Source organism: Urocitellus parryii, chromosome 7 (assembly GCF_045843805.1).
Source record: "Urocitellus parryii isolate mUroPar1 chromosome 7, mUroPar1.hap1, whole genome shotgun sequence".
In the NCBI taxonomy this organism is placed as follows: Eukaryota; Metazoa; Chordata; class Mammalia; order Rodentia; family Sciuridae; genus Urocitellus; species Urocitellus parryii.
In genome coordinates, this window is record NC_135537.1 from 151,067,117 (window position 1) to 151,093,216 (window position 26,100).

General features: G+C 37.7%; 1 protein-coding gene across 1 annotated transcript; it reads right to left on the reverse strand.

Annotated features, from left to right (window-relative positions):
• Positions 1 to 3,058: 3,058 nt before the first annotated feature.
• On the reverse strand, positions 3,059 to 20,641 carry Prr11 (proline rich 11). The gene is made up of 9 exons (XM_026407366.2): positions 20,514 to 20,641; positions 17,287 to 17,443; positions 16,938 to 17,060; positions 11,730 to 11,987; positions 10,672 to 10,770; positions 10,211 to 10,323; positions 7,310 to 7,369; positions 7,131 to 7,227; positions 3,059 to 3,127 (listed from the first exon to the last, which is right to left on the reverse strand). Exons 1-9 carry the CDS (start codon positions 20,639 to 20,641, stop codon positions 3,059 to 3,061), a joined length of 1,104 nt encoding a protein of 367 aa, XP_026263151.1.
• Positions 20,642 to 26,100: the final 5,459 nt, after the last annotated feature.

Here is a 26,100-nt window from a genome sequence, read left to right on the forward strand (position 1 = left end):
CATACAATATAAAAGTCGCTAACATATTTAGAAAAAAATTAAAAAAAAAACAACTTTTACTCTTGGGGCTGGGGTTGTGGCTCAGCAGTAGAGCGCTCACCTAGCACGTGCGAAGCCTTGGGTTCGATCCTCAGCAGCACATAAAAATAAAAAAATAAAAAAAGGTACTGTGTCTAATTACAACTAAAAAATAAATTTAAAACAAACAAACAAAAAAATTTTACTCTTGGGAGGCTAGGGGAGGAGGATTTCAAGTTCAAGGCCAGTCTCAAGCAACATAGTGAGACCCTCAGTGACTCAACAAGACCCTGTCTCAAAATAAAAAATTAAAAAAAAATAATGACTAAGGATGTAGCTCAGTGGTAAAGCATGCTGGGTTCAATCACCAGTACCAAAAACAAAACAAAACCAAAAAACTTTTCCTAGAAATAGCTATCTCTTTACTATCTGTTTTAATTTATAAATGTTCTTTAAACACGAATGTAGGTCTCATAAACAGAGAACTGCCTCTTAAGTGCTAAAAATTGTCCCCAGGTCAGCTTTCCAGTCTGGTGACTTTCTAACACTCTTATTTGGCGTTTCAAAGCAATATTTTTTCTGGGGAAATAGAGGCATTTCTGGGAAATTGCTAAATTAATCAAGGATATCTTTTCCATAGCTGCTTACTGTCAGACTAGAAAGTTCAGAGAAGATCTGAAATCCTTGTTTCTTATGGATGAGGGGGATCTACAGAGGAGGATATCAGCATCAAAGGTATTCCTGGGGCTGCAGATGTAGCTCAGTATAGAGTGCCTACCCTGTATAAGACCCTGGGTTTGATCCCCAGAACAGGGGGAAGAAAAAAAAAAAAAGCTAATCCTGTGCCTTTGTGCCTTTAGTCAAATCCACCATAATGAGAATTCTCTGTTCCATGATACTTAGCACATATGTGATGGGAATCCTGGCTGAAGCTACAGCAGACATATCTGGCAAACTGGGAGCTCCCAGATATACTCTACAACTTTGCATGGAAATGACTAATAAGATTGCTAAGTAAAATGTAAGATGCTCAATTAAATGTGAATTTTAGATAAATGATGAATAAAAAAAAAAAAGTTTTAGTTTTTCAGTGCTGTGGATTGAACCCAGGGCCTCACCTGGTTGCCTGGCAACCATCTACTTCCGAACTACATTTCCAGCCTAGAGTTTCTTGCATTCCTCTTTGCCAAATCTGACAACTCTAGCCTGGAAAGAAAGAAAGGAAAACAAAAACAGTGGGGTGTGCATTATTACTACTATTGAATACACAAACTAGTGAGGACAGGGAACCAGGGACAGGGATATCAAAGAATCCTTTGCAGGATATTGTGGAAAGCTGAAGATTCACAGTGAAGTTTTCTTTATTTTTTTTTTATGTTGAAGTTTCATGAAATTTTTATTTAGTTATATACATATGGGCTGGGGATATAGCTCAGTTGGTAGAGTGCTTGCCTCACATAAACAAGGCCCTGGGTTCAATCCCTAGTACCACACACACACACACATTAAAAAAAAAAAAGTATAGTTACATACATAAGCAGACAGCAGATATAAAAGCAAGGAATAGAAGGACTGGGGATGTAGCTCAGTGGTAGACAACATGCTTAATAAGTGTAAGATGCTGTGTTCAATCTCCAGCACCAAGAAAAGAAACAAAAACAAAAATAAGGAATACCTCAGATTTCTGTGTGTTAGTTAGAACTACCTACCTAAGGTGCTATAAATGATACATTCTATTTTTAAAAAATTTTCTATAGTTGTAGATAGACAGAATGCCTTTATTTTGTTTATTTTTATGCTCTGCCACTGACCTACAGTCCCAGCCCTAATTTTATTTTTTATTTTTTTTTATGTTCTTGAACTGAGGATTGAATCCAAGGATGCTTTACCATGGGGCTACATCCTCAGTTCTTTTTATTTTTTATTTTTTTTATTTTGAGAGAGGGACTTGGTAAGTTGCAGAGGCTGCCTCAAACTTCAATTCTCCTGCCTTAGCCTCCCAAACTGCTGGAATTATGTGTGTGCTATAAAGCCCAGTGAAATACTCTAATATTTAAGGTCACATTGGGTGTTTTGCTTCACATTCTTTTGGAAAATAGTTGTCTTTGGATGGGAGATGGTCTCTTTTGTGTCTGTAGAAATAAAATCTGGAGCTGGGCACAATGGCACATGCCTATAATTCCAGTGGTTTGGGAGCTTGAAGCAGAAATTTTCCAAGTTCAAGGTCAGCCTCAGCAATTTAGTGATACCCTGTGTCAAAGTAGAAAATAAAAGGCTGGGGTTGTGGCTCAATGGTACAGCACTTGCATAGCATGTGTGAGGCACTGGGTTCCATCCCCAGCATCACATTAAAAAAACAAACAAACAAACAAACAAACAAAAAACCTAAATAAACAAAATAAAGCTGTTGTGCCCGTTTACAACATATATATATATATATATATATATATATATATATATATTTTTTTTTTTTTTTAATAGAAAATAAAAAGGACTAGGGATGTGGCTCAGTGGTTAAGCACCTCTGGGTTCAATCCCTGGTATCAAAAAATAAAAAATAAATAAAAAAAAAAGAAGAAGAAAGAAACCCAGAAGGTTTTTTTTTTTTTTTTTTTTTTATAGATCAAGTTTGTAGCAATAAATGTATGAACCTTACAGGCTGAAATACTTTTCAGTTGCCACAAATAAACAGGATGAACAAGAACCATACTTATTTTCTTAATTTTATAACTAAAACTATACAGTATAAACTTGAGTTAACTAGTTAAATGTGAACAACCTCTCTAACCTAAATTGGACAATTGCAGGATAAACACCACTTTGAAGACTGCATTTTCCCATCTGGTTCTCTAACCATCATGCAAACTAGGAAATATCCAAATACTTTATACCATTGTATGTGTAGTCTCCACACATACTGTATTTTCTGAAAATGGAATTACATTAGTATATTTACACATATTTAACTACATTAAAAAAGATTTGGGTAACTTTATCTGTATACTTTATGGGTCACCACATGGAGTTGGCAGAGTTGGTATCAATTTTGTTCATCAAAGCTGCTTGTAGAAAGTGGCAGAGTTTGAGTCGGGCTTCTAGGGTGAGCCAGCTATTAAAAAAAAAAAATTATAATTATAATGTGAATTATGTTCCTGTAGCCCAACATAACTCTTCTTCCTCACTAACAAAACCCAGTTTTATTGTTGTTCTGTTTGTTTGTTGTTGTTTTTGCAGGGCAGCATTACATCCAAATTCTAAAACCAGTCTTTCCCAGCTTTTTGATATAACCATAAAAGTTCTTGGATAAGGCCTCTTCAAAGTGATGAGAATAGCTTAGTACACCTTTCTGATCTGGGCCTTTCTCCTTCTCTAGCCTGAAATGTGGACATGAGACTCTAGCCATTCTGAACCACAAGGTTAAAAAACACACATTGGGCTGGGGATATAGCTCTGTTGGCAGAATGCTTGCCTTGCAAGCCTAAGGCCCTGGGTTCAATCCCCAGCACCACAAACAAACAAACAAACACCAAAACACACACATTAAGGATTGAAGAGCAGGGATGACATGATGAATCTGCTGTATTAAGTGTGGACTTCCTACTTCCTAAAAGAATACTAAGAAAAACAAATCCTTATCTGATTAAGCCACTGTGATCAAATTATTGTTACTGGTAGTCAAAAGCAAAACATAACTGATAGCGTTGCTTCAGAGTTAAAAGAAAAAGGAATCTAAGGGCTGGGTAGGAAAAGTCATTCTATATTTTACAGTAATATTTATGAGGCATCTGCCTACTAAGTGGATTTTTGGTAGCACTACATATGGCATAGGTCTTATCTGTGATTTTATTGTTGTTGCCTAATATATGAGTTTATTATTATTATATAATTTTGTTTCCATAGTTCCTGACATATTGTATTAGTTATTGGGTAAGGCAGAGGCATGAAGCATCCCATAACTAAACAGAGAAAGGAAGGGGTTAAGTCCTTTTCTCTTTGCCCCTTCCCCTCATAATGTATTTTTTTTTATTTTTGAAAAATTGTTTTATTTGTTCTTTTTAGATATACAAAATAAGAGTATATTTTGACACATTATACATACATGGAGTATAACTTAATTTTAATATTTTTTAGTAACAGGGATTGAACCCAGGGGCACTTAACCACTGAGCTACATCCCCAGCCCTTTATTATTTTTATTTATTTTTATATTTATTTATTTATTTATTTATTTATTTTTTGGTGGTGCTGGGGATTGAACCCAGGGCTTTGTGCATACAAGGCAAGCATTCTACTAACTGAGCTATATCCCCAGGCCCTATTATTTTTTATTTTGAGACAGGGTCTCACTGAGTTGCTTAGGGCCTTGCTAAGTTGCTAAGGCTGGCTTTGAACTTGTGATCCTCCTGTCCCACCTCCCCTCATAATTTTTGTTTTTGGTACCAGGGACTGAACTCAGGGGTACTCAACTACTGAGACACATCCCCAGCCCTATTTTGTCTCACTGAGTTGCTTAGGGCCTCGCTAAGTTGTTGAGGCTGGCTTTGAACTTATGATCCACTGCCTCAGCCTCCCGAGCTGCTGGGATTATAGTGGTGTGCCTCTGCAGCTGGCTTTCCCTCATAATTTTTGAATGCTGTGATATAGGGTAGACCCCTACTAGATGCTCTACATGGAGAAGGGAATGTGGGCCACATCTCCAATGAAGGCCATGGAGTGCCCAGAAGAACTAAGTTGATTAGCAAGAGGTAAACCAATTGCTAGTTTGAGTTCAAAGCCAGCCTCAGCAAAAGTGAGGCCCTAAGCAACCTTGTCTCTAAATAAAATACAAAATAGGGCTGTGGATGTGGCTCAGTGATGGAGTATCCCTGAGTTCAATCCCTGGTACCCAAAAAACAAAACAAAACAAAACAAACTTACAGCTGGGCACAGTGGTGCACATCTGTAATCTCAGTGACTTGCGAGGCTAAGGTAGGAGGATTGCAAGTTCCAGGCCAGCTTGAGCAACTTAGCAAGGCCCTAAGCAACTTAACAAGACCCTGTCTCAAAATAAAAAAATAAAAAGGGATGGAGGTTGTAGCTCATTGGTAAAACGTCCCTGGGTTCAATACCCAGTACCAAAAACCAAAACAACAAAAATACAACTTATAAATGTCTAGATTTTGTATCTCATCTGATAATTAAAATATTTACAAAGTGTATTTTTACCAAAGAGATACAATTCATTATGATAAAATATTACAGAATAAACTTTGTTTTATAACAATTGTCCCACAAAAGACACTGATTCTTTTTCTGTGTATGTGGTGCTTGAAATCAAAACCAGGGCCTCATGCGTACTAGTCAAGCACTTTACCAATGAGCTATATTCCCAGCCAAGGTACTGATTTTTTTTTTTAAATATTTATTCTTAAGTTTTATGTGGTGCTGAGGATGGAACCCAGTGCCTCATGCATGCTAGGCAAGCACTCTATCACTGAGCCACAACCCCAGCCCAAGGCACTGATTTTTTTGTTTGTTTTTATTTTGGTGTGTGGGTCATACATATAGCTGACAAGGATGAAAACTGTCAAACCCTTATCTGTCAATCCTGCATGGTGTGACTCCCATCTACATCTCCATTCTTGTCTTTTCCCAATTTTTCAGAATCTTTCTATGTGTTATAGTCACAGTGGATAGTTTTTAGTTCCTTGGATAGGACATGATCCTGTCACCCATGGGACCCATATGCATGCAATTCTCTGAGCCCAGACCTTTCTCCTTTCTGACATTCATGGTAAGCCCACCCGTTCCTGGTTAATACTTCTGCATCCTTCAACTCTCACCTCAAGCATCATCACTTCCTAAGGAATCCTTCCTAGATCATCCATTCTAGATCAGGTTCTTCTACTGGTTCCCACGGAACATAGATCCTTTCTTTCATGACATTTATTGTTGTACACAATTATATAAATATGGGATTATTTGATTAATGTTTATTTTTTTTCTCACTAGCCTGAAAACTCCAAGACAGCCAGTCTGTGTCTGCTTTTGCTTATCCTATCGCCCCAGTACTCCAGTACAGTGCTTGGCTTATAGGAAGTACCTGATACTTAGTAAAGAGCTGGTATAATCAGGCATTCATTGACAGAGTAGAAGATAAATCTGGCTACATCTCACAGAATCTTTTTTCTTTTCGTCCTCAAAGAATTTTATGCAGCTTATATTTTAAAATGCTTAGCAAAGCATAAGATACCACAACAATTATCATTACTTTAGGGTTGGGGATATACCTTAGTGGTATAGCACTTGCCTAGCATGCTCAAGGTCCTGGGTTATATCCCTAGTATTGCAAAAAAGAAAAAGAAAGAAAGAAAAGAAAAAGAAATGTAAAAATGGTTCTTTAGGGACTGGGGATATGGCTCAGTGGTAGAGCACTTGCCTAGCATGTGTGAGGCACTGGGTTCAATTCTCAGCCCCTCATATAAATAAATAAGTTGAAATTATTTAAATAAATAAGTTTCAACACCTTATTTATTTATTTATTTATTTATTTATTTGAGAGAGAGAGAGAGAGAGAGAGAGAGAGAGAGAGAGAGAAAGAGAGAGAGAATTTTTAAATATTTATTTATTTTTTTAGTTTTCGGCAGACACAACATCTTTGTATGTGGTGCTGAGGATCGAACCCAGGCTGCACGCATGCCAGGAGAGCGCGCTACCACTTGAGCCACATCCCCAGCCCATGTTTCAACACCTTAAAAAAATTTTTTTTAAATAAAAAAAAAGAGGTCCATCAACAACTAAAAAAATATATATATATTAAAAAATTGTTGGGCTGGGGTTGTGGCTCAGCGGTATGGCGCTCACTTAGCATGTGCAAGGCCCTGGGTTCGATCCGCAGCACCACATAAAAATAAATAAATAGAGATACTTTGTCCAACTACAACTAAAAAAAAATATTAAAAAAAAAATAAAAAGGGTACTTTATATATTGTGATTATAAATGAATTATAATTATGATTATGATTATTAGTGCTGGGGATTGAACCTAGGGCTTCATGCATGCTAGGGAAGCAGTCTACCACTGAGCATAGTATATCCCCAGCTGTTTGTTATTTTTTTCCTTAAAGGCTTACCTGAAACTTTCTCCTCAATGCCCGGGTCATCACTGGGGTCAGTCCAGTTCCTGTTTCCATATTTTCTTTATTGGTTAGAGGGGTTCCACCTGGGCTTCTACAAAGGTATTGAAAATATTAGGAGCTGTGCTTTATATACATTTTTCAAATGGATTTAGAAAGCATAAAGAATGCATTACCTTTCTACATCAACTTTTCTAAGCAGTTTCCGCAGATCTATCTGGCTTTTACCAGGAGTACTGATAAAATAAATATATAAAACATTAGAACTTGACAGATTTTATCACTTTTCCTAAAGCAAAGAAGAAATTTTTATAGGCAACCTAGAAAGGAATTCTATTTGCTACATTAAAAAACAGCAATAGAGCTGGACATAGTGGCATGCTCCTGTAAACCCAACAGCTCAGGAAATTGAGGCTGGAGGATCACCAAATTTGAGGTCAGCCTCAGCAACTTAGTGAGACTCTGTCTCAAAACAAAAAAGAAAAATGATTGGGAATGTGTCTGAGTGGTTAAACACCCCTTGATTCAGTTCTCATTACGAAAAAACAACAAAAAAAAACAGCAGTAGAGTCACACGCCTGTAATCCCAGCCACCTGGGAAGCTAAAACAGGAAGTTCAAGGACATACTGGATAATGAAAAGAGCAGCAAGGTCCTGGATTCAATCCCAAGTACCATAAAACAAAACAAAACAAAACAGCAGTATATGCTAATGACAGTGTAAGGTGATAACATGTAGCCATTTTAATAAGTAACACTTTTTGGGGGGTGGGGATAGGGGGCGGGTGGCGGGTACAGAGATTTGAACCCAGATCCTCATACATACTATTCAAGAGCTCTATCACTGAGCTATAGCCCCATTTCCCAGTAATACTTCTTGACCCAGTAACTACATCTATAAGAATCCATCCTAGGGAAAAATTCAACTATGCATACAAGTTATGGACAAAAATGTTCACTGAAGAATTAGAGAAATTAGAAAGCATAGTCAGAAGTGGTAATGTACACTTATAATCCCTGATACTTGGGAGGTTGAGGTAGAAAGATTACAAGTTCAAGGCCAGCCTAGGCAATTTAGCAAGATCCTATCTCAAAGGGGAAAAAAGTAAAAAGGAGTAGGGAAGTAGCTGAGTAATAAAGTGCTTGCCTTACATGCATGAGGCCCTGGCTTCAATCCCCAGTACTGGCCAAAACCAAAACCAAACCAAAACAAGAACAAAATAAACTCACAGGGCTGAGGTTGTGGCTCAGTGGTAGAGTGCTTGCCTAGCATGTGTGAGGCACTGGGTTCGATTCTCAGCACCACATATAAATTAATAAATAAAATAAATGTCCATCAACAACCAAAAATATTTTTAAAAAATAACCTCACAAACAACCTAAATGTCATTTTTTAAAATATTTTATTTACATTTTAGTTTTCGGCAGACAGAACATCTTTGTTTGTATGTGGTGCTGAGGATGGAAACCGGGCAGGCGAGCTCACTACCGCTTGAGCCACATCCCCAGCCCCCAACCTAAATGTCTTTAAACAGAGTTTTATGTATGAAATTTACATATAATGAACTACATAGTTTGAAGAAGTCAAAATGATATTTTAATATTATTTTTATTATTATTCGATTTTTTTTTTGTGGTACTGGGGATTGAACCCAGGGCCTTGCACATGCAAGGCAAGTACTCTATCACTGAGCTATATCCCTAGACCTTAAGCTAGTTTTTAATAATATGACATCTTAAGTGGGAAAAGCTGTAACTATATCTATAATATGATTATATTCAGTACACATACACATCCCTTTTTTGGGGGGCGGGTACTGGGGCACTTAACCACTGAATCAAACCTCTAGCCTCCCCTCAATCCCCTCCCCTTTTTAAAAAAAATTCTGAGACAGGGGCCTCCTATAATTGAATAGGGCCTCCCTAAATTGTTGGTGCTGGTCTCAAATTTGCAATTCTGTCTCAGACTCCTGAGTTACTAGGATTATAGGTGTGGGTCTTCTGTTTTCTTGATTCTAGATATGCTAATTTTTATATTTTATTATTTCTGAAATCAGTTTGTTTTAAAATTTCTTGATAGTTTTTCTGGGGATGGAACCTAGAACTTCACACATACTATACAAGTGCTTTACAACTAGCTACTTCCCCAACTCCCCAAATCTGTCATTCAATTAATGATATATTTTGTAATGGTATCTTGAAATGGAGGCAATAGAGTAGTGTATATCCAGAAAAAAAGACAAAAAAAAAAAAAGGTACTTGGGTTGTGGCTCAGTGGTAGAGCACTTGCCTTGAATGTGTGAGGCACTAGGTTTGATTCTCAGCACCATATATAAATAAAAAATAAAGGTTTGTCAACAACTAAAATGAATAAAATAAATAAAATTTATGGGGCTAGGGTTGTGGCTCAGCGGTAGAGCGCTTGCCTCGCACATGCAAGGTCCTGGATTTGATCCTCAGCACCACATATAAATAAACAGTTATTGTGTTCAACTACAACTACATTAAAAAAAAATAATAATATAAATAAATAAATAAATAAATAAAGACAAAAGCGGGGGCTAGAATGATAAAACAGTATATTAGCATGTTAACAGCAGCTATCTCCAATGATAGTATCATTAATAAGACAGGAGTTGAAAGACTCAAAGTGAGGTTTTTCCTGTGGTACAGTGCTTGCCTAGCAAATGTGAGGCACTGGGTTCAATTCTCAGCATCACATATAAACAAATAAACAAACAAATAAATAAATAAATAAATAAAAGGTCCATCAACAACTAAAAAATATTTTTAAAAAATCACTTTTAAGCCAAGAGTGGTGGCACATGCCTGTAATCCAGTGACTCAGGAAGCTGGGGCAGGAGGATTGCAAATTCAAGACCAGCCTTAGCCATTTATTGAGGCCCTAAGCAACTTAGCAAGACCCTGTCTCAGAATAAAAAAAATGGGTTGAAGATGTGGCTCAGTGGGAAAGTGTCCCCTAGGTTCAATCCCCAGTACCTGCCTCCCCCACCAAAAAAAAAAAACAAAAACTTTTAAGTAGCCATAGAGTATAATGCTGTGTATGTAGTTCCTTACATTAGAACATTTGTAACTCGAGTTGATAATGCTTTGGAGTTCGGTTTCAGGGTAACACGCTGCAAGTCAGAGACAGTAACCAGTGGATTCCGAGCCTTTGGTGATGGTACAAGCTTTAATCATAAAATGAGACTTTATTAAATACATATTTTCAAATGTAATTCAAAATGTAAACATGCTTAAACACCATTTATCTAAGTGCCAAGACATACCCACTTCTCTGCTCAATTTTTATTCCAAAGCTTCAAAGTATGTCTACCTTTTGGGATTAATGGTTGGTGATAAAACTGTCTAATTAAATAAATTTGAGATCTATACATTTTGTTTTAGATTCAAATGTACTAAAACAGCACATATTTAATTTGAAATAACTTCTACAGATAGGGCACATGATTATTTTCCATACAGGGACAACCAGGTTGAAAGGAGAAAGACCATGTATATGGTCAATGCTACCTTACCTTCTTCCTTTCATCAATATTCTGTGTCTTTTTTAATTTCACAGTCAGAAGATCTTTAACTGTTATCTGCAAAGGTCCATCTTTTTTTAATGGTCCAGTCTTTAAATACATGAAGATAGAATTTAAATTAGAATCAGAATATCTAGTGAAATGTAAATTCAAGTCCAGATTTCCAAGATTCAGAGTTAAGCCCAGCACTGTGGTACACGTTTTTACTTCCAGAGACTCCAGAGACTAAGGCAGAAGGATTGCAATTTGAGGCAAACCCCAGCAACTTAGCAGGGCCCTAAACAACTTAGGGAGACCCTGTCTCAAAATAAAATAAATAAATTAATTAAATGGGCTGAGGATGTAGCTCAGTATCAAAAAGAAAAAAGAAAAAAAAAAGATAAAAGTTACCTCTCATTTACCCTAGGAACCTATCAAATTCTTTCCACTTAAGCAAGAATGATCCTATTTTCAGTACTTAAGGATGCTAATTTGAAAAATATTCATAGAAGTGTAAGGAATTAGCCAGATGTGGTGGTATACACCTATAATCCCAGCTTTTCTGGAGGCCGAGAGAGTAGGATCACAAGTTTGAGATCACTCTTGGCAATTTGGTGAGAACTTGTCTCAAAATAAAATAATTTTTAAAAAGGGCTGGGGCTAGGGCTGGGGTTGTGACTCAGTGCTGGCCTAGCATCTGTGAGGCACTGGGTTTGAGCCTTAGCACCACATAAAAATAAATAAATAAAATAAAAGTATTGAGTCCATCTACAACCAAAAAAAAAATATATTGGAAAAAAAAATTCATTAGCTGGCATGATGGTGGGTAGTCCCAGCTACTCAAAAGGTTTGAGGCAAAATTGCTTGAGTCCATAAGTTCAAGACCAGTTTGGTCAACACAGTAAGACCCAGTCTCCAAAACAAATAAACTATTTAACATAGTGAAGATATGGAGTCAGAACAACTATAACCTTCGGTTTAAGCATTTAGCTCAGCCTTAAAAGGCCACCGAGGCTTTACTCCTATATTACATGCTGACCAAAACTCACCATGACTAGATTACTTCCTACCTGAAGTGCTTGAGTGAGGCCAGATTTTCTGAGCAGCAAAGGTGCTAGTGGGGGTGGCGGAGGAGGCAGAGGAGGAGGTGGAGGAGGAGGAGGTGGAGGCAGAGGTGGAGGAGGATGGCTGGCCAGCTGCGGCAGTGTGGGAGGAGGTATAGCTGGGGATTCCTCCAAGGTGATTACATCACTGGCAGGCTCCTTTGTAAGTTTACCACTCCTGTAACACGTTTGACCACAGCTTGGACAAGAATTTTCTGAGACAATCTGGAAGAAGACGTTACATTTGGCAAATGCATAATACGTTAATTTGATTCTTGTGGCAGAAAGTCATTAAAATAATAGCTAAAAAATAATGAATGCTTTCTCAATGTACCATTTTCTCAATTGTCATAACTTTCTTCATTTCATTTCTTCATTCATTTTGTATGTGATATATGCTAGGCACTGAGTACGGTGGGAGCCCTGTCTGTGACCTCGCAGACAGACATTAAATGTACATAGACACACTTAAAACCATACAAAATAACACTTAAAGGAAGAACAATGAAGTGTGCTCTGAGATTGAACAGCTAGTCTTGGGGAATGATAATTAGTCACCAAAGAATGAATTAAGGGGGCTGGGGATGTGGCTCAAGTGGTAACGCGCTCGCCTGGCATGCGTGCGGCCCGGGTTCGATCCTCAGCACCACATACCAACAAAGATGTTGTGTCCGCCGAGAACTAAATAATAAATATTAAAAATTCTCTCTCTCTCTCTCTCCTCTCTCACTCTCTCTTTAAAAAAAAAAAAAAAAAAAAAAAAAGAATGAATTAAGACTTTCCAGATGGAGGGAGATGATAGGGGGAGTTCATCCCAGAGAGGAAAATACTTAATCAGAAGAATATAGTACATTCAAAGTACTGGTAAAAGGGTAAAAGGCGCTGAGCATGGTGGCGCTCGCCTGTAATCCCAGTAGCTCAGGAGGCTGAGGCAGGTGGATCGCTAGTGCAAAGCCAGCCTCAGCAACCATGAGGCTCTAAGCAACTCAGTGAGACCCTGTCTTTAAAATAAAACACAAAAAAGGGCTGGGGAAGGGCTGGGGTTGTGGCTTAGAGATAGAGCGTTTGCCCAGCACATGCAAGGCCCTGGGTTCGACCCTCAGCACCACATAAAAAATAAATAAAATAAAGGTATTGTGTCCAACTACAACTAAAAAATAAATATTTTAAAAAAAGAAAAAAAAAAAAAAAGAAAAATAGCTGGGGATGTAGCTCAGTGGTTGAGTGCCCTGAGTTCAATCCCCACCACCACCCCCCCCAAAAAAAAGGGTGATAAAAAGCTGGAATATGACTGTTTTGGGTTGAATTATGGGCCAAAATTCATGTGGAGGTCTTAAAATCTAGTACTACAAAATGTGATTTATTTGGACATATGGCTTTCAAAGAGATGGTGGTAGGAATGGGAAAGATATTGAACAAACATAACTTTCTAATGTTCATAAATGGACACACAAACCAGTGTAACTCCACCTCATGTACAGCTGTAAAAATGGGAAGTTATGCTCCATGTATGTATGATATGTCAAAATACACTCTACCATCGTGTATAACTAAAAAGGACAAATAAAAAATTTTAAAAAATAAGAGATAGTGAAATTAAAAATGAGACATTTAGGGTGAATCTTAATCCTATGTAACAGTTATTCCTAGGACAAAAGGAAATGACACCTGAAATGTACTCAGACAGGAAAGATCATGTGAGAACACAGTGAGAGGCAGCCATCTATAAGCCAACAGAGGTTCTTCAGAAGAAAACCTTGCTGACCCCTTGATCTCATACTTCTTGCTTCCAGAACTGTGAGAAAACAAATTTCTGTTGTATAAACGATCTGTGGTATTTTATTATGCCAACCCTAGCAAATAACAAATAACAGTGACCCTATTAAATAAGGTGATATATTATTTTTTTGTGGCTACTATAAATTATCACAAACTTGGTGGCTTAAAACAATCAAACTCTATTGTCTCACAATGCTGCAGGCTGGAAGTCTGAAATCAAAAGGGTCAACTGAGCTGTGCTCCCTCTCAAGGCTCTAAAGAACCCCTTCCTTGCCTTTTCCAGTTAAAGGCAGCTGTCAATATTCTTTGGCTTGTCACTGCAATACTCCAATCTCTTGTTTCTATGGTCACCTGCTTGTCTCTGTATGAATTCTCTTGTGTATCTCTCTTTCAAGGACAGTTATCACTAGATTTAGGGTCCACCCAGATAATTCAGGAATGTCTCATCTTAAAATCCTTTTTCCCAAATAAGGTAATATTTATAGGTTCTAGGAATTAGGACCTGAACATTATCTTTTTGGAGGTCCTCATCCACTTAGCTCCCTACAAATTGTATCATTCCAATGTTACAGTTGAGGAAACTTTGCCTTTCCCTCCTTTGGCTAGTTCACCTTGAAGTGTAAATTCTGGGGAGCAGAGGTGGAATCCCAGAAGCTTCCTTCCAGATCAACGAGCACAATGTTGAATTACTGAGAACAGAGGTGTCACTTAGGGGGATTTGGAATGGATATTTATAGTTTTTTTTTTTTTCTGCATGCATCAGTCAGGAAATTCAAAACCACTCTTGAGTATTTATAAGAGAGATTTGGGGTGTAGCTCAGTGATAGAGAGCTTGCTTACCATGTACAAGACCCTGGTTTAGGTCCTAGCACCACAGTGAAAAAAAAAAAAAAGGTCTGAACCACTTCACATCCTAGTTATCAGCAGCAAACTGTTCTGATATAAAATCAGGAAGTTATAAAATCAGAGGAATTCAAAACAACAAAGTTACTTCTAGAACCAAAAGCTCAATTGGTCAATTAATTTTATTTTATGTTTTAGAAATTATTTTCTACGTTTGTTGTTAAATAGATATTACATACACAGAGCACAAAACTCAGAAGATGCAAGAGTATACAGTGAAAAAGAAAGGCCTTTCCTATCTTTGACTTAGCTACCAAACTGTCCCTCTACAAAAACAAACACCACTACCAATTTCTTATTTTTTTTCTTTTCTTTTGGGTACGGAGGATTGAACTCAGGGGCACTCAAATACTGAGCCACACCCCCAGCCCTATTTTATATTTTATTTAGAGACAGGGTCTCAGTGAGTTGCTCAGCACCTCGCTTTTGCTGAGGCTGGCTTTCAATTCATGATCATCCTGCCTCAGCCTCCTGAGCTTTTGGGATTATAGGTGTGTGCAACTGCACCCAGCACCCATTTCTTGTATAATGGGGTGGAATAATTCTCTGTTTGCTCCTTCACTTTTTCTGGGACCTGAGAGACTTTACAATATAGACCATCTCAGTGATCCCTGACCATGGAGCTTTGTAGCTAAAAATCAGAGTAAGGGAGACAGATTCTACAGGGGCTCTCTTTAGGCTGCTTGGGTGTTTCAAGGGAAGCTTTTACTCCTGCCAAAGAGCCCTTTAGGGTCTCCAAGTTCTGTTAAACTGTTATTCCTCCCAATCCTTCCAGAGTGGGAAGGAAACTCCGCTCTTGCAAGCCTCACAATACTACCTGATCCTTTGTTTTTCTATGTCCTGCTCATATCTTATCTTAAACTTCAGTTCTCTTGGAGGGAAATGGATGGCATTAGAGCAGATTATGCTAAGTGAAGCTAGTCAATCTTTAAAAAACAAATACCAAATGACTCCTTTGATATAAGGGGTGTAAACAAGGACAGGGTAGGGACGAAGAGCTTGAGAAGAATATTTACAGTAAACAGGGATGAGAGGTGGGAGGGAAAGGGAGTGAGAAGGGAAATTGCATGGAAATGGAAGGCGATCCTCAGGGTTATACAAAATGTCATATAAGAGGTAAGGAGGGGTAAGTCAAGAGAATACAAATGGAAGACATGATTTATAGTAGAAGGGGTAGAGAGAGAAAAGGGGAGGGGAGGGGAGGGGAAGGGAGGGGGGATAGTAGACAATAGGACAGACAGCAGAATACATCAGACACTAGAAAGGCAATATGTCAATCAATGGAAGGGTAACTGATGTGATACAGCAATTTGTATACGGGGTAAAAGCGGGAGTTCATAATCCACTTGAATCAAACCGTGTAATATGATGTATTAAGAACTATGTAATGTTATGAACGACCAATAAAAAAAAATAAATAAATAAACTTCAGATTCTCTTAATTTGAGTGTATAATTTGTTTTCTACTGGGTCAAAAGCAGGGCCTAACACATGCTAGGCTAGCACTCTACAATTGAGTTATATCCCAGCTCAAAACATTCTTTACATACATGTATAGATATATAAGTATGTATATAATTCATATATATGTTTCCATATATGATTAGACATATATTTTATAAGGACATTTTGATTAATTTTAACTTTTTTCATTATTTATTTTTTGAGATGGTGGTCACACTATGTTGCCCAGGCTGCCTTTGAACTTTTAAGCTCAAGCTACCTGGGCCTCCCTAGCAGCTGGGACTATAGGTATTTGCTACCATGCCCCACCAAAAAAGTATGTATATTTTAATCATTCATGGAAGCATCCTATAAACACTGTTTTGCATATACTTCTACATTTATTTTAATGTTGTATTCTTTATGTATATGGGGAGGGGGACACTTGGGATTGAATCTGGGGGTCATACATGCTAGAAAAGTGCTCTGCCATTAAGCTACATTCCCAATTATAATGCCATATTCTTTTTTCTCCCACACAATAATGGGAATTGAACTCAGGAGCACTCTGCTACTGAGCAACATCCCCAGTCCATTTTTTAATTTTATATTTTGAGACAGGGTTTTGCTTAATTGCTTTGGGGTCACTAAGTTGCTGAGGTTGGCCTGAAACTTGTGATCTTTCTGCCTCAGCTTCCTGAGTAGCTGGGAGTACAGGTGTGCATCAACACACCCCCTACCATTTTGTTTTTTTGTATTTGTTTTGCACATTTGATAGGGTAAAAATGTTACGCACTGAAGTTCAGTTTGCATTTCTGTTTTGTGTGTGTGGCAGAGACTGCTAAATGCCTCCCAATATACATTTTTGTCTTCTTCCTTAGTAATAGTATTCCATTAGGCATTTTGTGCCTGATATTTGAGATAATCATAGATCTCATGGTCAGAATATTTTTCATATTAGAATAGTCTGTTCATAAAGACTAAAATCATAAAGACATAAAATTCCTCCTTACCTAATTCCGAATTTGTCTTTTATTTGATAATACCAACCTTCAATGTTTCTTGGAGCTTGCATAATTCATTTTGCAAAATGCAAAATTGTTGTTTTAGACTGTAAAGTTCTCGTTGGCAGATTCGGGATGGAAAGATGGTATCTTTCAATACTTCTAAACCCTGAAATTCATAAGTAAAGAATCCTGAATCTTATGAGCAATATAATAAAGAGGGGAAAAAAGGAAACAGCAAGTTGTTTAATATATGTCATATAGAAGCAAAAGCAATCATGATCCCCATAAACTCATCTTATTTGAGCTTCATCTGAGTGTTGAGCTGACCTAAGCACATACCCATATGAATAAAAACACCAAATGTTTTGAAAACAGGTATGTCAAACCCATACCTGGGCTACACAGTTCTGGCACCAGCTGTATATAGACCACACACTATTTTTCCAAAGCTTTATTGCATCTTTGATGTTGGGAAGTTTGAAGTTCCAAAATGGTCTTAGCCAGTTTCTACTATGGGGAATGGGTATATCTGTTGAAGAAATAACCACTCTGCAAGAAAAACAAAATCAAACAAACAAATAAAAATAAAAGTTAAGTTGGAATAATAGCCTCTAATTAAACAAGAAACGGGTTTTATTTATTTTTATCATATTTTTTTTTCAGCACTGGGAATTGAACCCAGGGATTCCTGACTAATAAGTATGCAATCTACCACTGAGCAACATACCCAGCCTTAAGAAGCAGGTTTTATAATGTGACTCAGGAGGGGCTGGGGATGTGGCTCAAGCGGTAGCGCGCTTGCCTGGCATGCGTGCGGCCCGGGTTCGATCCCCAGCACCACATACCAACAAAGATGTTGTGTCCGCCAAGAACTAAAAAATAAATATTGAAAATTAAAAAAAAAAAAAAATAATGTGACTCAGGAGCAGGGACTTTCTACAGCCAAACTTTTCAGTAAATTCTAGAATTTAGGGATTCACTCATTCACTACATGTTTATTAAATATTTACTATATTATAGTCACTGGAGATTCAGTAATGGACAGTATAGATTAAAAATTCTGGGCTGGGGTTGTAGCTCAGCAGTAGAGCACTCGCCTATCATGTGTGAGGCCTTGGGTTTGATCCTCAGCACCACATAAAAATAAATTAAATTAAATAAAGGTATTGTGTCCAACTACACCTAAAAAATAAATATTAAAACAAACAAATAAACAAACAAAATCTCTAAGCTCTCATGGAGTTTATGTGTCATAGGAGAAGAAAGGTAAAAATAAATAAGCAACTAAACAAATAAATAATAAATATAGGGCTGGGGATGTGGCTCAAGCGGTAGCGCGCTCGCCTGGCATGCGTGTGGCCCGGGTTCGATCCTCAGCACCACATACAAAGATGTTGTGTCCTCCGAAAATGAAAAAATAAATATTAAAATAATAATAATAATAATAAATATATATATAAGGAGACAAAATAAAGCAAAAGGGGAAAATGTGAAATGATGGGTGGGGTTTGAGGTAGAAAAGTCAGTGATAATCTTAGTGAGAAGGAGACTTGGGGGAAAAAATGAAGTCAGGAAGCTAGCAATCAAATATTTGAGAGAAGAGCAATCTGGAGAAAGGCAACAATAAGTGCAAAGGCCCTGAAGTAGAAGCTCACCTGAAGTGTTCAAGGAATAGCAGGGAGGCCAGAATGACTAGGGTAGATAGACTGAGAGGGAAGGGATTGGGAAATAAGGTCAGAGTCAGATCACATAAGCATTGTGAGTCATATAACAGATTTTAATTTTTATTCTGAGAAAGTAAGACATTGGAGAGTTTTCTTTAATGTTCTATGCTTTTAGTATTGTATCTAAAACATAATTCCAAAACTCAAGGTATATCTTAGTATTTTTCCTTCTTTTTTGGGAGGGGGCGGGGTACTGGGGATTGAATCCAAGGGTGCATTACCATTAAGCTACATCCCCAGTCTTTCTTTCTTTCTTTTTCTTTTTCTTTTCTTTTCTTTTTTTTTTTTTTTTGTTTTAAGACAGGGTCTTGTTAAGTTGTTTAGGGTCTCACTAAATTGCTGAGGCTGGACTTAAACTTGGGATCCTCTTGACTCAGCTGCCGAGTTTCTGGGATTACAGGCATGCGCCACTGCACCCAGCTATTTTAGTAAAATTTTAATGGAATAAACAAGTTCAAGTTAGCAATACAGATAAAATTTTTGTTACAAAATAAAAATTTTTTCAGATTCAAAATGCAAAAAGATACATTTGACTCTGTTGACAGTAATACTTAATCAGCTTAGTTATATGCATTTAAAAAATTATAAATCTGAAGCAGGGTGCAGTGGCCAACACCTGTAATCCCAGCAGCTCTGGAGGCAGATGCAGGAGGATGGCGAGATCAAAGCCATCCTCAGCAATGGTGAGGCACTAAGCAACTCAGTGAGATTCTGTCTCTAAATAAATATGAAATAGGGCTGAAATGTGGCTCAGTGGTTGAGAGCACCTGAGTTCATTCCCTGGGACCAAAAACAAAAAAAAAAGTTGAATATTTTATATAACAAGTGAAAAAGAATTCCCTAAGCACATACACATATGAAAAAATAAACTGACTGGAGAAAACTCTTACTTTCATTGGAGACTTTAAAACAGAGAAGCAATATGACATGATTTTAACAGGCCCAAGCCAGCCTCTGCATTGAACATGCATAGGAGAAGGGACAAGAGCAAAAATAGAGAAATTAATTAGGAGATTTACAATATTCAGGAGAGACAGAAAAGAGTCAAACATGGTATCACTGCAGTTATTGCTTTATGAAAGTTTGTTTTCAAAAATCTTCTATAGGGCTGGGGATGTAGCTCAAGCGGTAGCGCGCTTGCCTGGCATGCGTGAGGCCCGGCGGGTTCGATCCTCAGCACCACATACAGACAAAGACATTGTGTCCGCCGAAAACTAAAAAATAAATGTTAAAATTCTCTCGCTCTCTCTCAAAAAAAAAAAAAATTTAAAAAAATCTTCTATAAAGAAAGGTATAGGACTGGCAGTGTAACCTCAGTGGTAGAATGTGTGCATATGCAAGGCCCTGGGATCAATTCCCAGCAGTACCAAAAATAAAATAAAAGAGAGTCACAACAAGAAAAAGTATAACTTATAATATATAAGTTACTGTGAAAAACAGTACCCTACAATTCCTAAAACTCAGATTTTCTTTTAAGAGGACATTTAACTTGAGTTCCAGAAAACAAATGATCAAACTTTAGCAAAACTAAGATATAGATTCTTGTCCGATGGCCCTCTTTCATCACTTAGTACACCTGGAAAAGAGAATATAGTTATCGTGCATTTGGACACAATTTCTTTTGATTCTCACTTCACTTGAAAGTGAGAACTGTGGTTGTCATGCAAAATACAGATGTCCAGTTAAAATTTAATTTAATTTCAGATGAAGCATGAATAATTTAATAAAAGTAAATTCTTAATGTTACATGGGACACACTTTTACCAAAAATTATTCACTGTTCAGCTGAAATACAAACGACTTCATATTCTATATTTTTGCTTGTTAAATCTGGTACTTGTATCTTAAACTGATCAGATGTCTCAATATTTTCTCTGCTCCACATTATGTCTTACCTTTCTGGTGAGGGGAGTGGAGGGGGAGGTGTAGGTAGCTTGGACTGGGAGTGAGAGGCTTCTTTTTTCTTAAATAATCTTTTGGCTTTGGCTTTTAGCTTTCTTCTTCGTTGTTTGAACTTGGGCATAATTTCTGCAGAGAAATTTTTAAAAACATTTTTTATTGAAGAATAACACATACATATAGAAAGCACACCAATCTTAAGTATGTAGTTCAATGAATTACCATTACAGCAAACCTTACACACTCTTGAATCTGTTATCAGGATCCTCGGCTCGAGGCCTGACTTGATCCAATAATCCAGGTCTGGCCACTTGTCCCCAAAACCAAACAGAAAAGATAAAGGTGAAAAACACGAAAGAACTTTAATTAGTGTAACTGTAGTAGCTACAGATTATTTTCTTTCTTTTTTCTCCTACCTCTTGGTTAATAAATCATAGCTGGGAGTGGTGGTACAAACCTGTAATTCCATCTCTGCTGGAGGCTGAGACAGGAAGATTTCAAGTTTGAGGCCAGCATGGGGAATTTAGCAAGACTGTGTCTCAAAATACAATAAAAATGGCTGGGGATGTAGCCTGGTAGAAAAGTACTTGCCCACCATGTGTGTGACTCTGGATTCAATCCCCAGCATTGGGGGGATAAAAAAGGAAAAAAGAAAGGCTACATCTGGAGACTTTGACTTTGGCATTATATTGTTTTCTACATTTATTTTACTTATGTTGCTTTTCTTTATAACAGGGAAAATGGCTATAATTGGATTGAGGTTAAACATTGAAAGAATATAAGTTTCTTTATCAGCAACATTTACTGCACATCCACTATGATCATAGGCAGAGTTGGTTGTGTGGGGAGAAAACATTGTCAATTGAATGTCCCTTTATTTTTTAGCACCTTCACATACATATTCTCAGTCAATCTTCACTATCCTGCAAAGTATCCTTGAAAAAGAGGATTTTTATTCCCATTTTATACAGGAATAAACTGATGATTGGAAAGATTAGATGATATGCCCAAGGTTAATTGAATAAAGTATAAAGTCTGGATCTGTAAGTCTTCAAAGACCATGTTTTTTCTAGCAGACTATGGTGTAATAGTAGCTTATAATGAAATAACAATTATCCCAAATCTAAAAGTGTTTCAAAACAATTTATTCTGAAGCATTTAAAATATCACCTAGCACACTTATATTTTAATCCATATTCTTTACTGAAGAATTAAGACTGAGCAAGTTTGATCTGAGGCTCCAGAGGGCCTTTGCTGGTTTTAGTTGTTACCTGAGGAACAAAGATGTTGTTATTCAAGTAGCAGAAAGGAAAACTGTCTGAAGGCCTGGGCCTCTTTCCCTTCAAACTTACATTTGAATAGGAACAATCAGCCTTTAAAATACACATTCATTCCACTTCTGTTCACTCAGTAACCTTTCAGCACTTGGTATGCAGCTCTACACTTGCTCAGTTCTCAGATTCCACTGGCTAAAGAACCTCCTCCCACCCTGCTGTGGATTATAAAAACCAAGATGTGCTTTGGTTGCAACAGCTTTGGACTTACAGAGGCTATCCCTAATGACAAAGAGTGATGTATCAACAGCTCTCTAGAAGTGGCTGGACTGTCAGGCTCCAAATTAACAGAATGCTTTTCTTAATTGTTCTTAGAGGCTTGAGGGGAAAAACAAAACAAAACAAAACACCAAAACATAGTTGGCTGGCTTCTTATTTATTTATTTACATATTTTTGCAGTATTAGGCTTGAACTTAAGGTGCTCTACCACTGAGAGCTACATCTCTAGCCCTTTTCATTCTTTTTTTTTTTTTTTTTTTTTTTTTTGTGATGGAGGTGGGTACTGGGGATTGAACTCAGGGGCACTCAACCACTGAGTCACATTCCCAGCCCTATTTTGTATTTTATTTAGAGACAGGGTCTCACTGAGTTGCTATTGCTGAGGCTGGCTTTGCCTCCTGAGCTGCAGGGATTATAGGTGTGCGCCACTGTGCCCAGCTCTCCAGCCCTTTTTAAAAATTTTTATTTTGAGACAGGGTCTCCTTAAGTTTTTGAGGTTGTCTTGAATTTCAGATCCTGCTGCCTTAGGCTCCCAAATTGCTGGGATTACTGGCATGTGTCACCATGACTGGTGACTTCACCTTTTTATTTTTTATTTTTGTGTTGCTGGGGATTGAACCCAGGACCTTGTACTTAGTTGGTAGACTGCTTGACTGCAAGTCAAGCAGTCTACCAACTAAGCTATATTCCCAGCCCTATTATATCACTTTTTTCCCCCTGTTGAAATAATAAAAGAAGACTTAGCAGCGATTAATAAATAAAAGGAATGTCTTTTTTAATTCAAAATAAAGAAGCACAGATTCGGGCTGGGGATTGAATCCACAACTTTGAGCATGCTAGGCAAGAGGTCTGCCACTGAACCATATCCCAGGTATACAGAGATATTTTGAATGAAGATACTTAGGAGATCCTCCCAGAAAGTAGTAATTTTGTATTTGGGGGAGAAAAAACGGTTAAATCTCATCAAATCCATGTGCAGTGCCATTTATGGAGAAATTTCATGGGAAACTATCACAGTCCACTGTTGGGATCCCCATAATCTGAGATTTCCATGGCACCTTTCATTTCATTGGATTCTATCTGCCTCTCCATAGCCCTTCCCCATTGCTTTACCTTTATGTTTTGTTAGGGATCAAAAAGGATAGAACCAGCCTCTTGCCCTTTTTTCCTATATTACCAATACTTAAATTATGAAAATAGACTTAAAATTTTTCTTCCCCTGGTGGTGGTGCTGGGGAATCAAACTCAGAGTCTTGCCCATGCTACATCCCAGTCCTGAAAACAGACTTTAGAAAGGAACTGGACTTTCTAGCTATACTTGGTGGATTGATTGTGACAAAGATTCTGTGCTTGATCAGGCTCCTGAAGCTTCTCCTAAACCCATCTTTGTACTTACAAAATTTGGTTTTAGCTTTTAGCAAAAAACTCTGCCAAATCAGTTTAGCAAGAACTACCACCCTCACCCCCCCCCAAAAACAACAAAACATTATAAGGTTCCTCATCTTCCTCCATTACTTAGGTTTCTCTGATCACCCTGGTCTGTCTAGCATGAATCTTACTTAATCTGTTTAGGCAGAATCCCCCTTACTTCTTAGTAATTTTCCATCTATTGACTTTGTTCTTTGCCCATAAATTATATTTGCCTGTATTATATTTGGAGTTGAGCCTAATCTCTCTCTCCTCACTACAAAATCCCACCCAGTGGCGGGAATCCCACTGCAGTGGTCCCTATACCTATTGCAATGGTCCTGAAAAAAGTCTTCCTCAGTGTGTTTTATAACAAGTATAACTGTAAATTTTCTTTCTTTAACAATTCTAGGGACTGGGGGTATTGCTAAGTAGTAGGGTGCTTGCTTAGCATGTGGAAGGTCATAGGTTTGATCCTTAGTAACATACACACATATGTGTGTGTGTGTATATACATATATATACACATATAATGTCATATATATATTAATATATTATATATAAATTATATATGATGGATATGGAAAATGACAAACTCAAAATAGTGTGGCCTGGGGAGAGGGAGTGAAAAAGAAGGCAATACATTGATCCTTTCCCAATACATTCTTTCCCAGTAACAAGACAGGCCTTGGGGAGGAGATATCTATCAAATCTGGAAGGACAGTCTGTGGGAAGAGGTCAAAAACATTGATCCTTCCCCATACAAATCCATTTCCAGATGCTGACCACTGATCCCAGACCCTCCATCTGGCCCAGTAAAGACAAATCTAAAATACTGACCACTGACCCCAGAACTGCCCCCGCCATCTCGCCCAGTAAAACAGACCCCAAATTCCTGAGTTAAGTCAATTCTCAGTGTGACCTATATAAGTATGGATTCCCTCTTTGGCCAGTGGCTCATTTTCCACCAGGAAAGTAGGCCCATTAGAGGTGTGACTCCATTACTGAATAAAGGCTTTTGCTGATCTGTGAAGTTTGTGACTGGCTCCGTCCTTTTGTGCCAACATTATATATATAAATTCCTTAGCACATCTTTCAAAGCTGTTCACAACTTAGTGCTCTGCAGCCTCATTTCTTCTAGTGACAACTAGTTTGTACTTAGGTTTATTAAACACCAAATACTCTCTATAATGTAACCAGTCTTTCCCCTGTTTGGGGTATCCTTTTCTAAGTCCTCTTAAACCTAATTTTCAAAACTTTTGTTACTTTTATCTTATAGACATTAGTTGAGTGTTGAAAATTCATCAGGTAGCCAGGCACGGTGGCACACACCTATAATCTTAACAACTCAGGAGGTTGAGGCAGGAAGATTACCAGTTCAAACCCAGCCTCAGCAACTTACTGAGAATCTGTCTCTAAAAAAATTAAATAAAAAGGACTGAGGATGTGACTCAATGGTAAAGCACACCTAAGTTAAATCTCCAGTACCAAACAATTAAAAATTAAAACAAAATCCATCAGATATTCTTTTTTTTAATTTTTATATTTATTTTTTAGTTTTTGGCGGATACAACATCTTTGTATGTGGTGCAGGCGAGCGCGCTACCGCTTGAGCCACATCCCCAGCCCTCCATCAGATATTCTGCTAGGTGCTGTCATACAATCATGTGTAAGATCAAAATAGTTTCTGTTCTTATAAATTTATAGTGGTTGAAAAGTTATTGCTTTTGTGCTTTTATAGCACTGTATTATTATTTTTAAAATTTTTTAGTTGTAGTTGGACACGATACCTTTATTTATTTATTTGTATGTGGTGATGAGGATTGAGCCCAGCGCCTTGCATATGCTAGGCAAGCTCTCTACTGCTGAGCCACAACCCCAGTCCTATAAGACTTTATATACACCTTTACAATCGTCTCTAGGAGTTGGCAGGCAATGCTGCTCCTGTTAAAATTCCATCAGGTGATATAAAAAGTTCTTTGGTCATGGAGCATGTCCAAGGTTGTGGCAGCAACGGAAATCACAGTTACATTTCATAACCATGTTCTTATTTTTATGGAGGCCTCTTACCCCTCATTAATGGTCTTCAGAAGATTTAGTTTCTATTACCAGTTCGATTAGTTCATCTTGAAAACCACAGCACTATTTTTGACACTTACTGATATTGATTTTACGTTTTATGTTATGTAGCATTGCTTTTTAAATTTCTGTCTGGTTTCTCGAGAGAGATCACAGGACTCTAATCTCCTTCAGCACGGTATTTGGCATATAGTAATAAGCGCACACTTAAAATTGACACAGAATGTTCGATAGCATTAAGAGTGTATCAAGGGGCCCGGCGCAGTGTCGTACTCCTGTAACCCCAGCCGCTTGGGTGGGGGAGGCAGGAGAATCGCGAGTTCAAAGCCAGCGCTAAGCAATTCAGTGAGATCATGTCTCTAATAAAATACAAAATAGGGCTGGGGATGTGGTTCAGTGGTCGAGTGCCCCTGAATTCAATCCCTGGTTACCCCCCCCCCCGCCCCGCCAAAATAAAAAATAAGAGTGTAGAGAGGAACATTGGAATACTCTTTAGCCAAGAAATATACCTTCTCAAACTTGAATGTATATAGGAATCACGGG

What these genes read in the sequence shown, in the direction of transcription:
- Prr11 (XM_026407366.2), bottom strand. Translation starts at nt 20,641, where the DNA reads ATGCCCAAGTTCAAACAACGAAGAAGAAAGCTAAAAGCCAAAGCCAAA. An exon ending in AGCTCCAAGAAACATTGAAG is followed by an intron (nt 11,988 to 16,937) that starts GTTGGTATTATC and finishes GTCTTCTTCCAG; the next exon opens with ATTGTCTCAGAAAATTCTTG. An exon ending in GCCTCACTCAAGCACTTCAG is followed by an intron (nt 10,771 to 11,729) that starts GTAGGAAGTAAT and finishes ATGTATTTAAAG; the next exon opens with ACTGGACCATTAAAAAAAGA.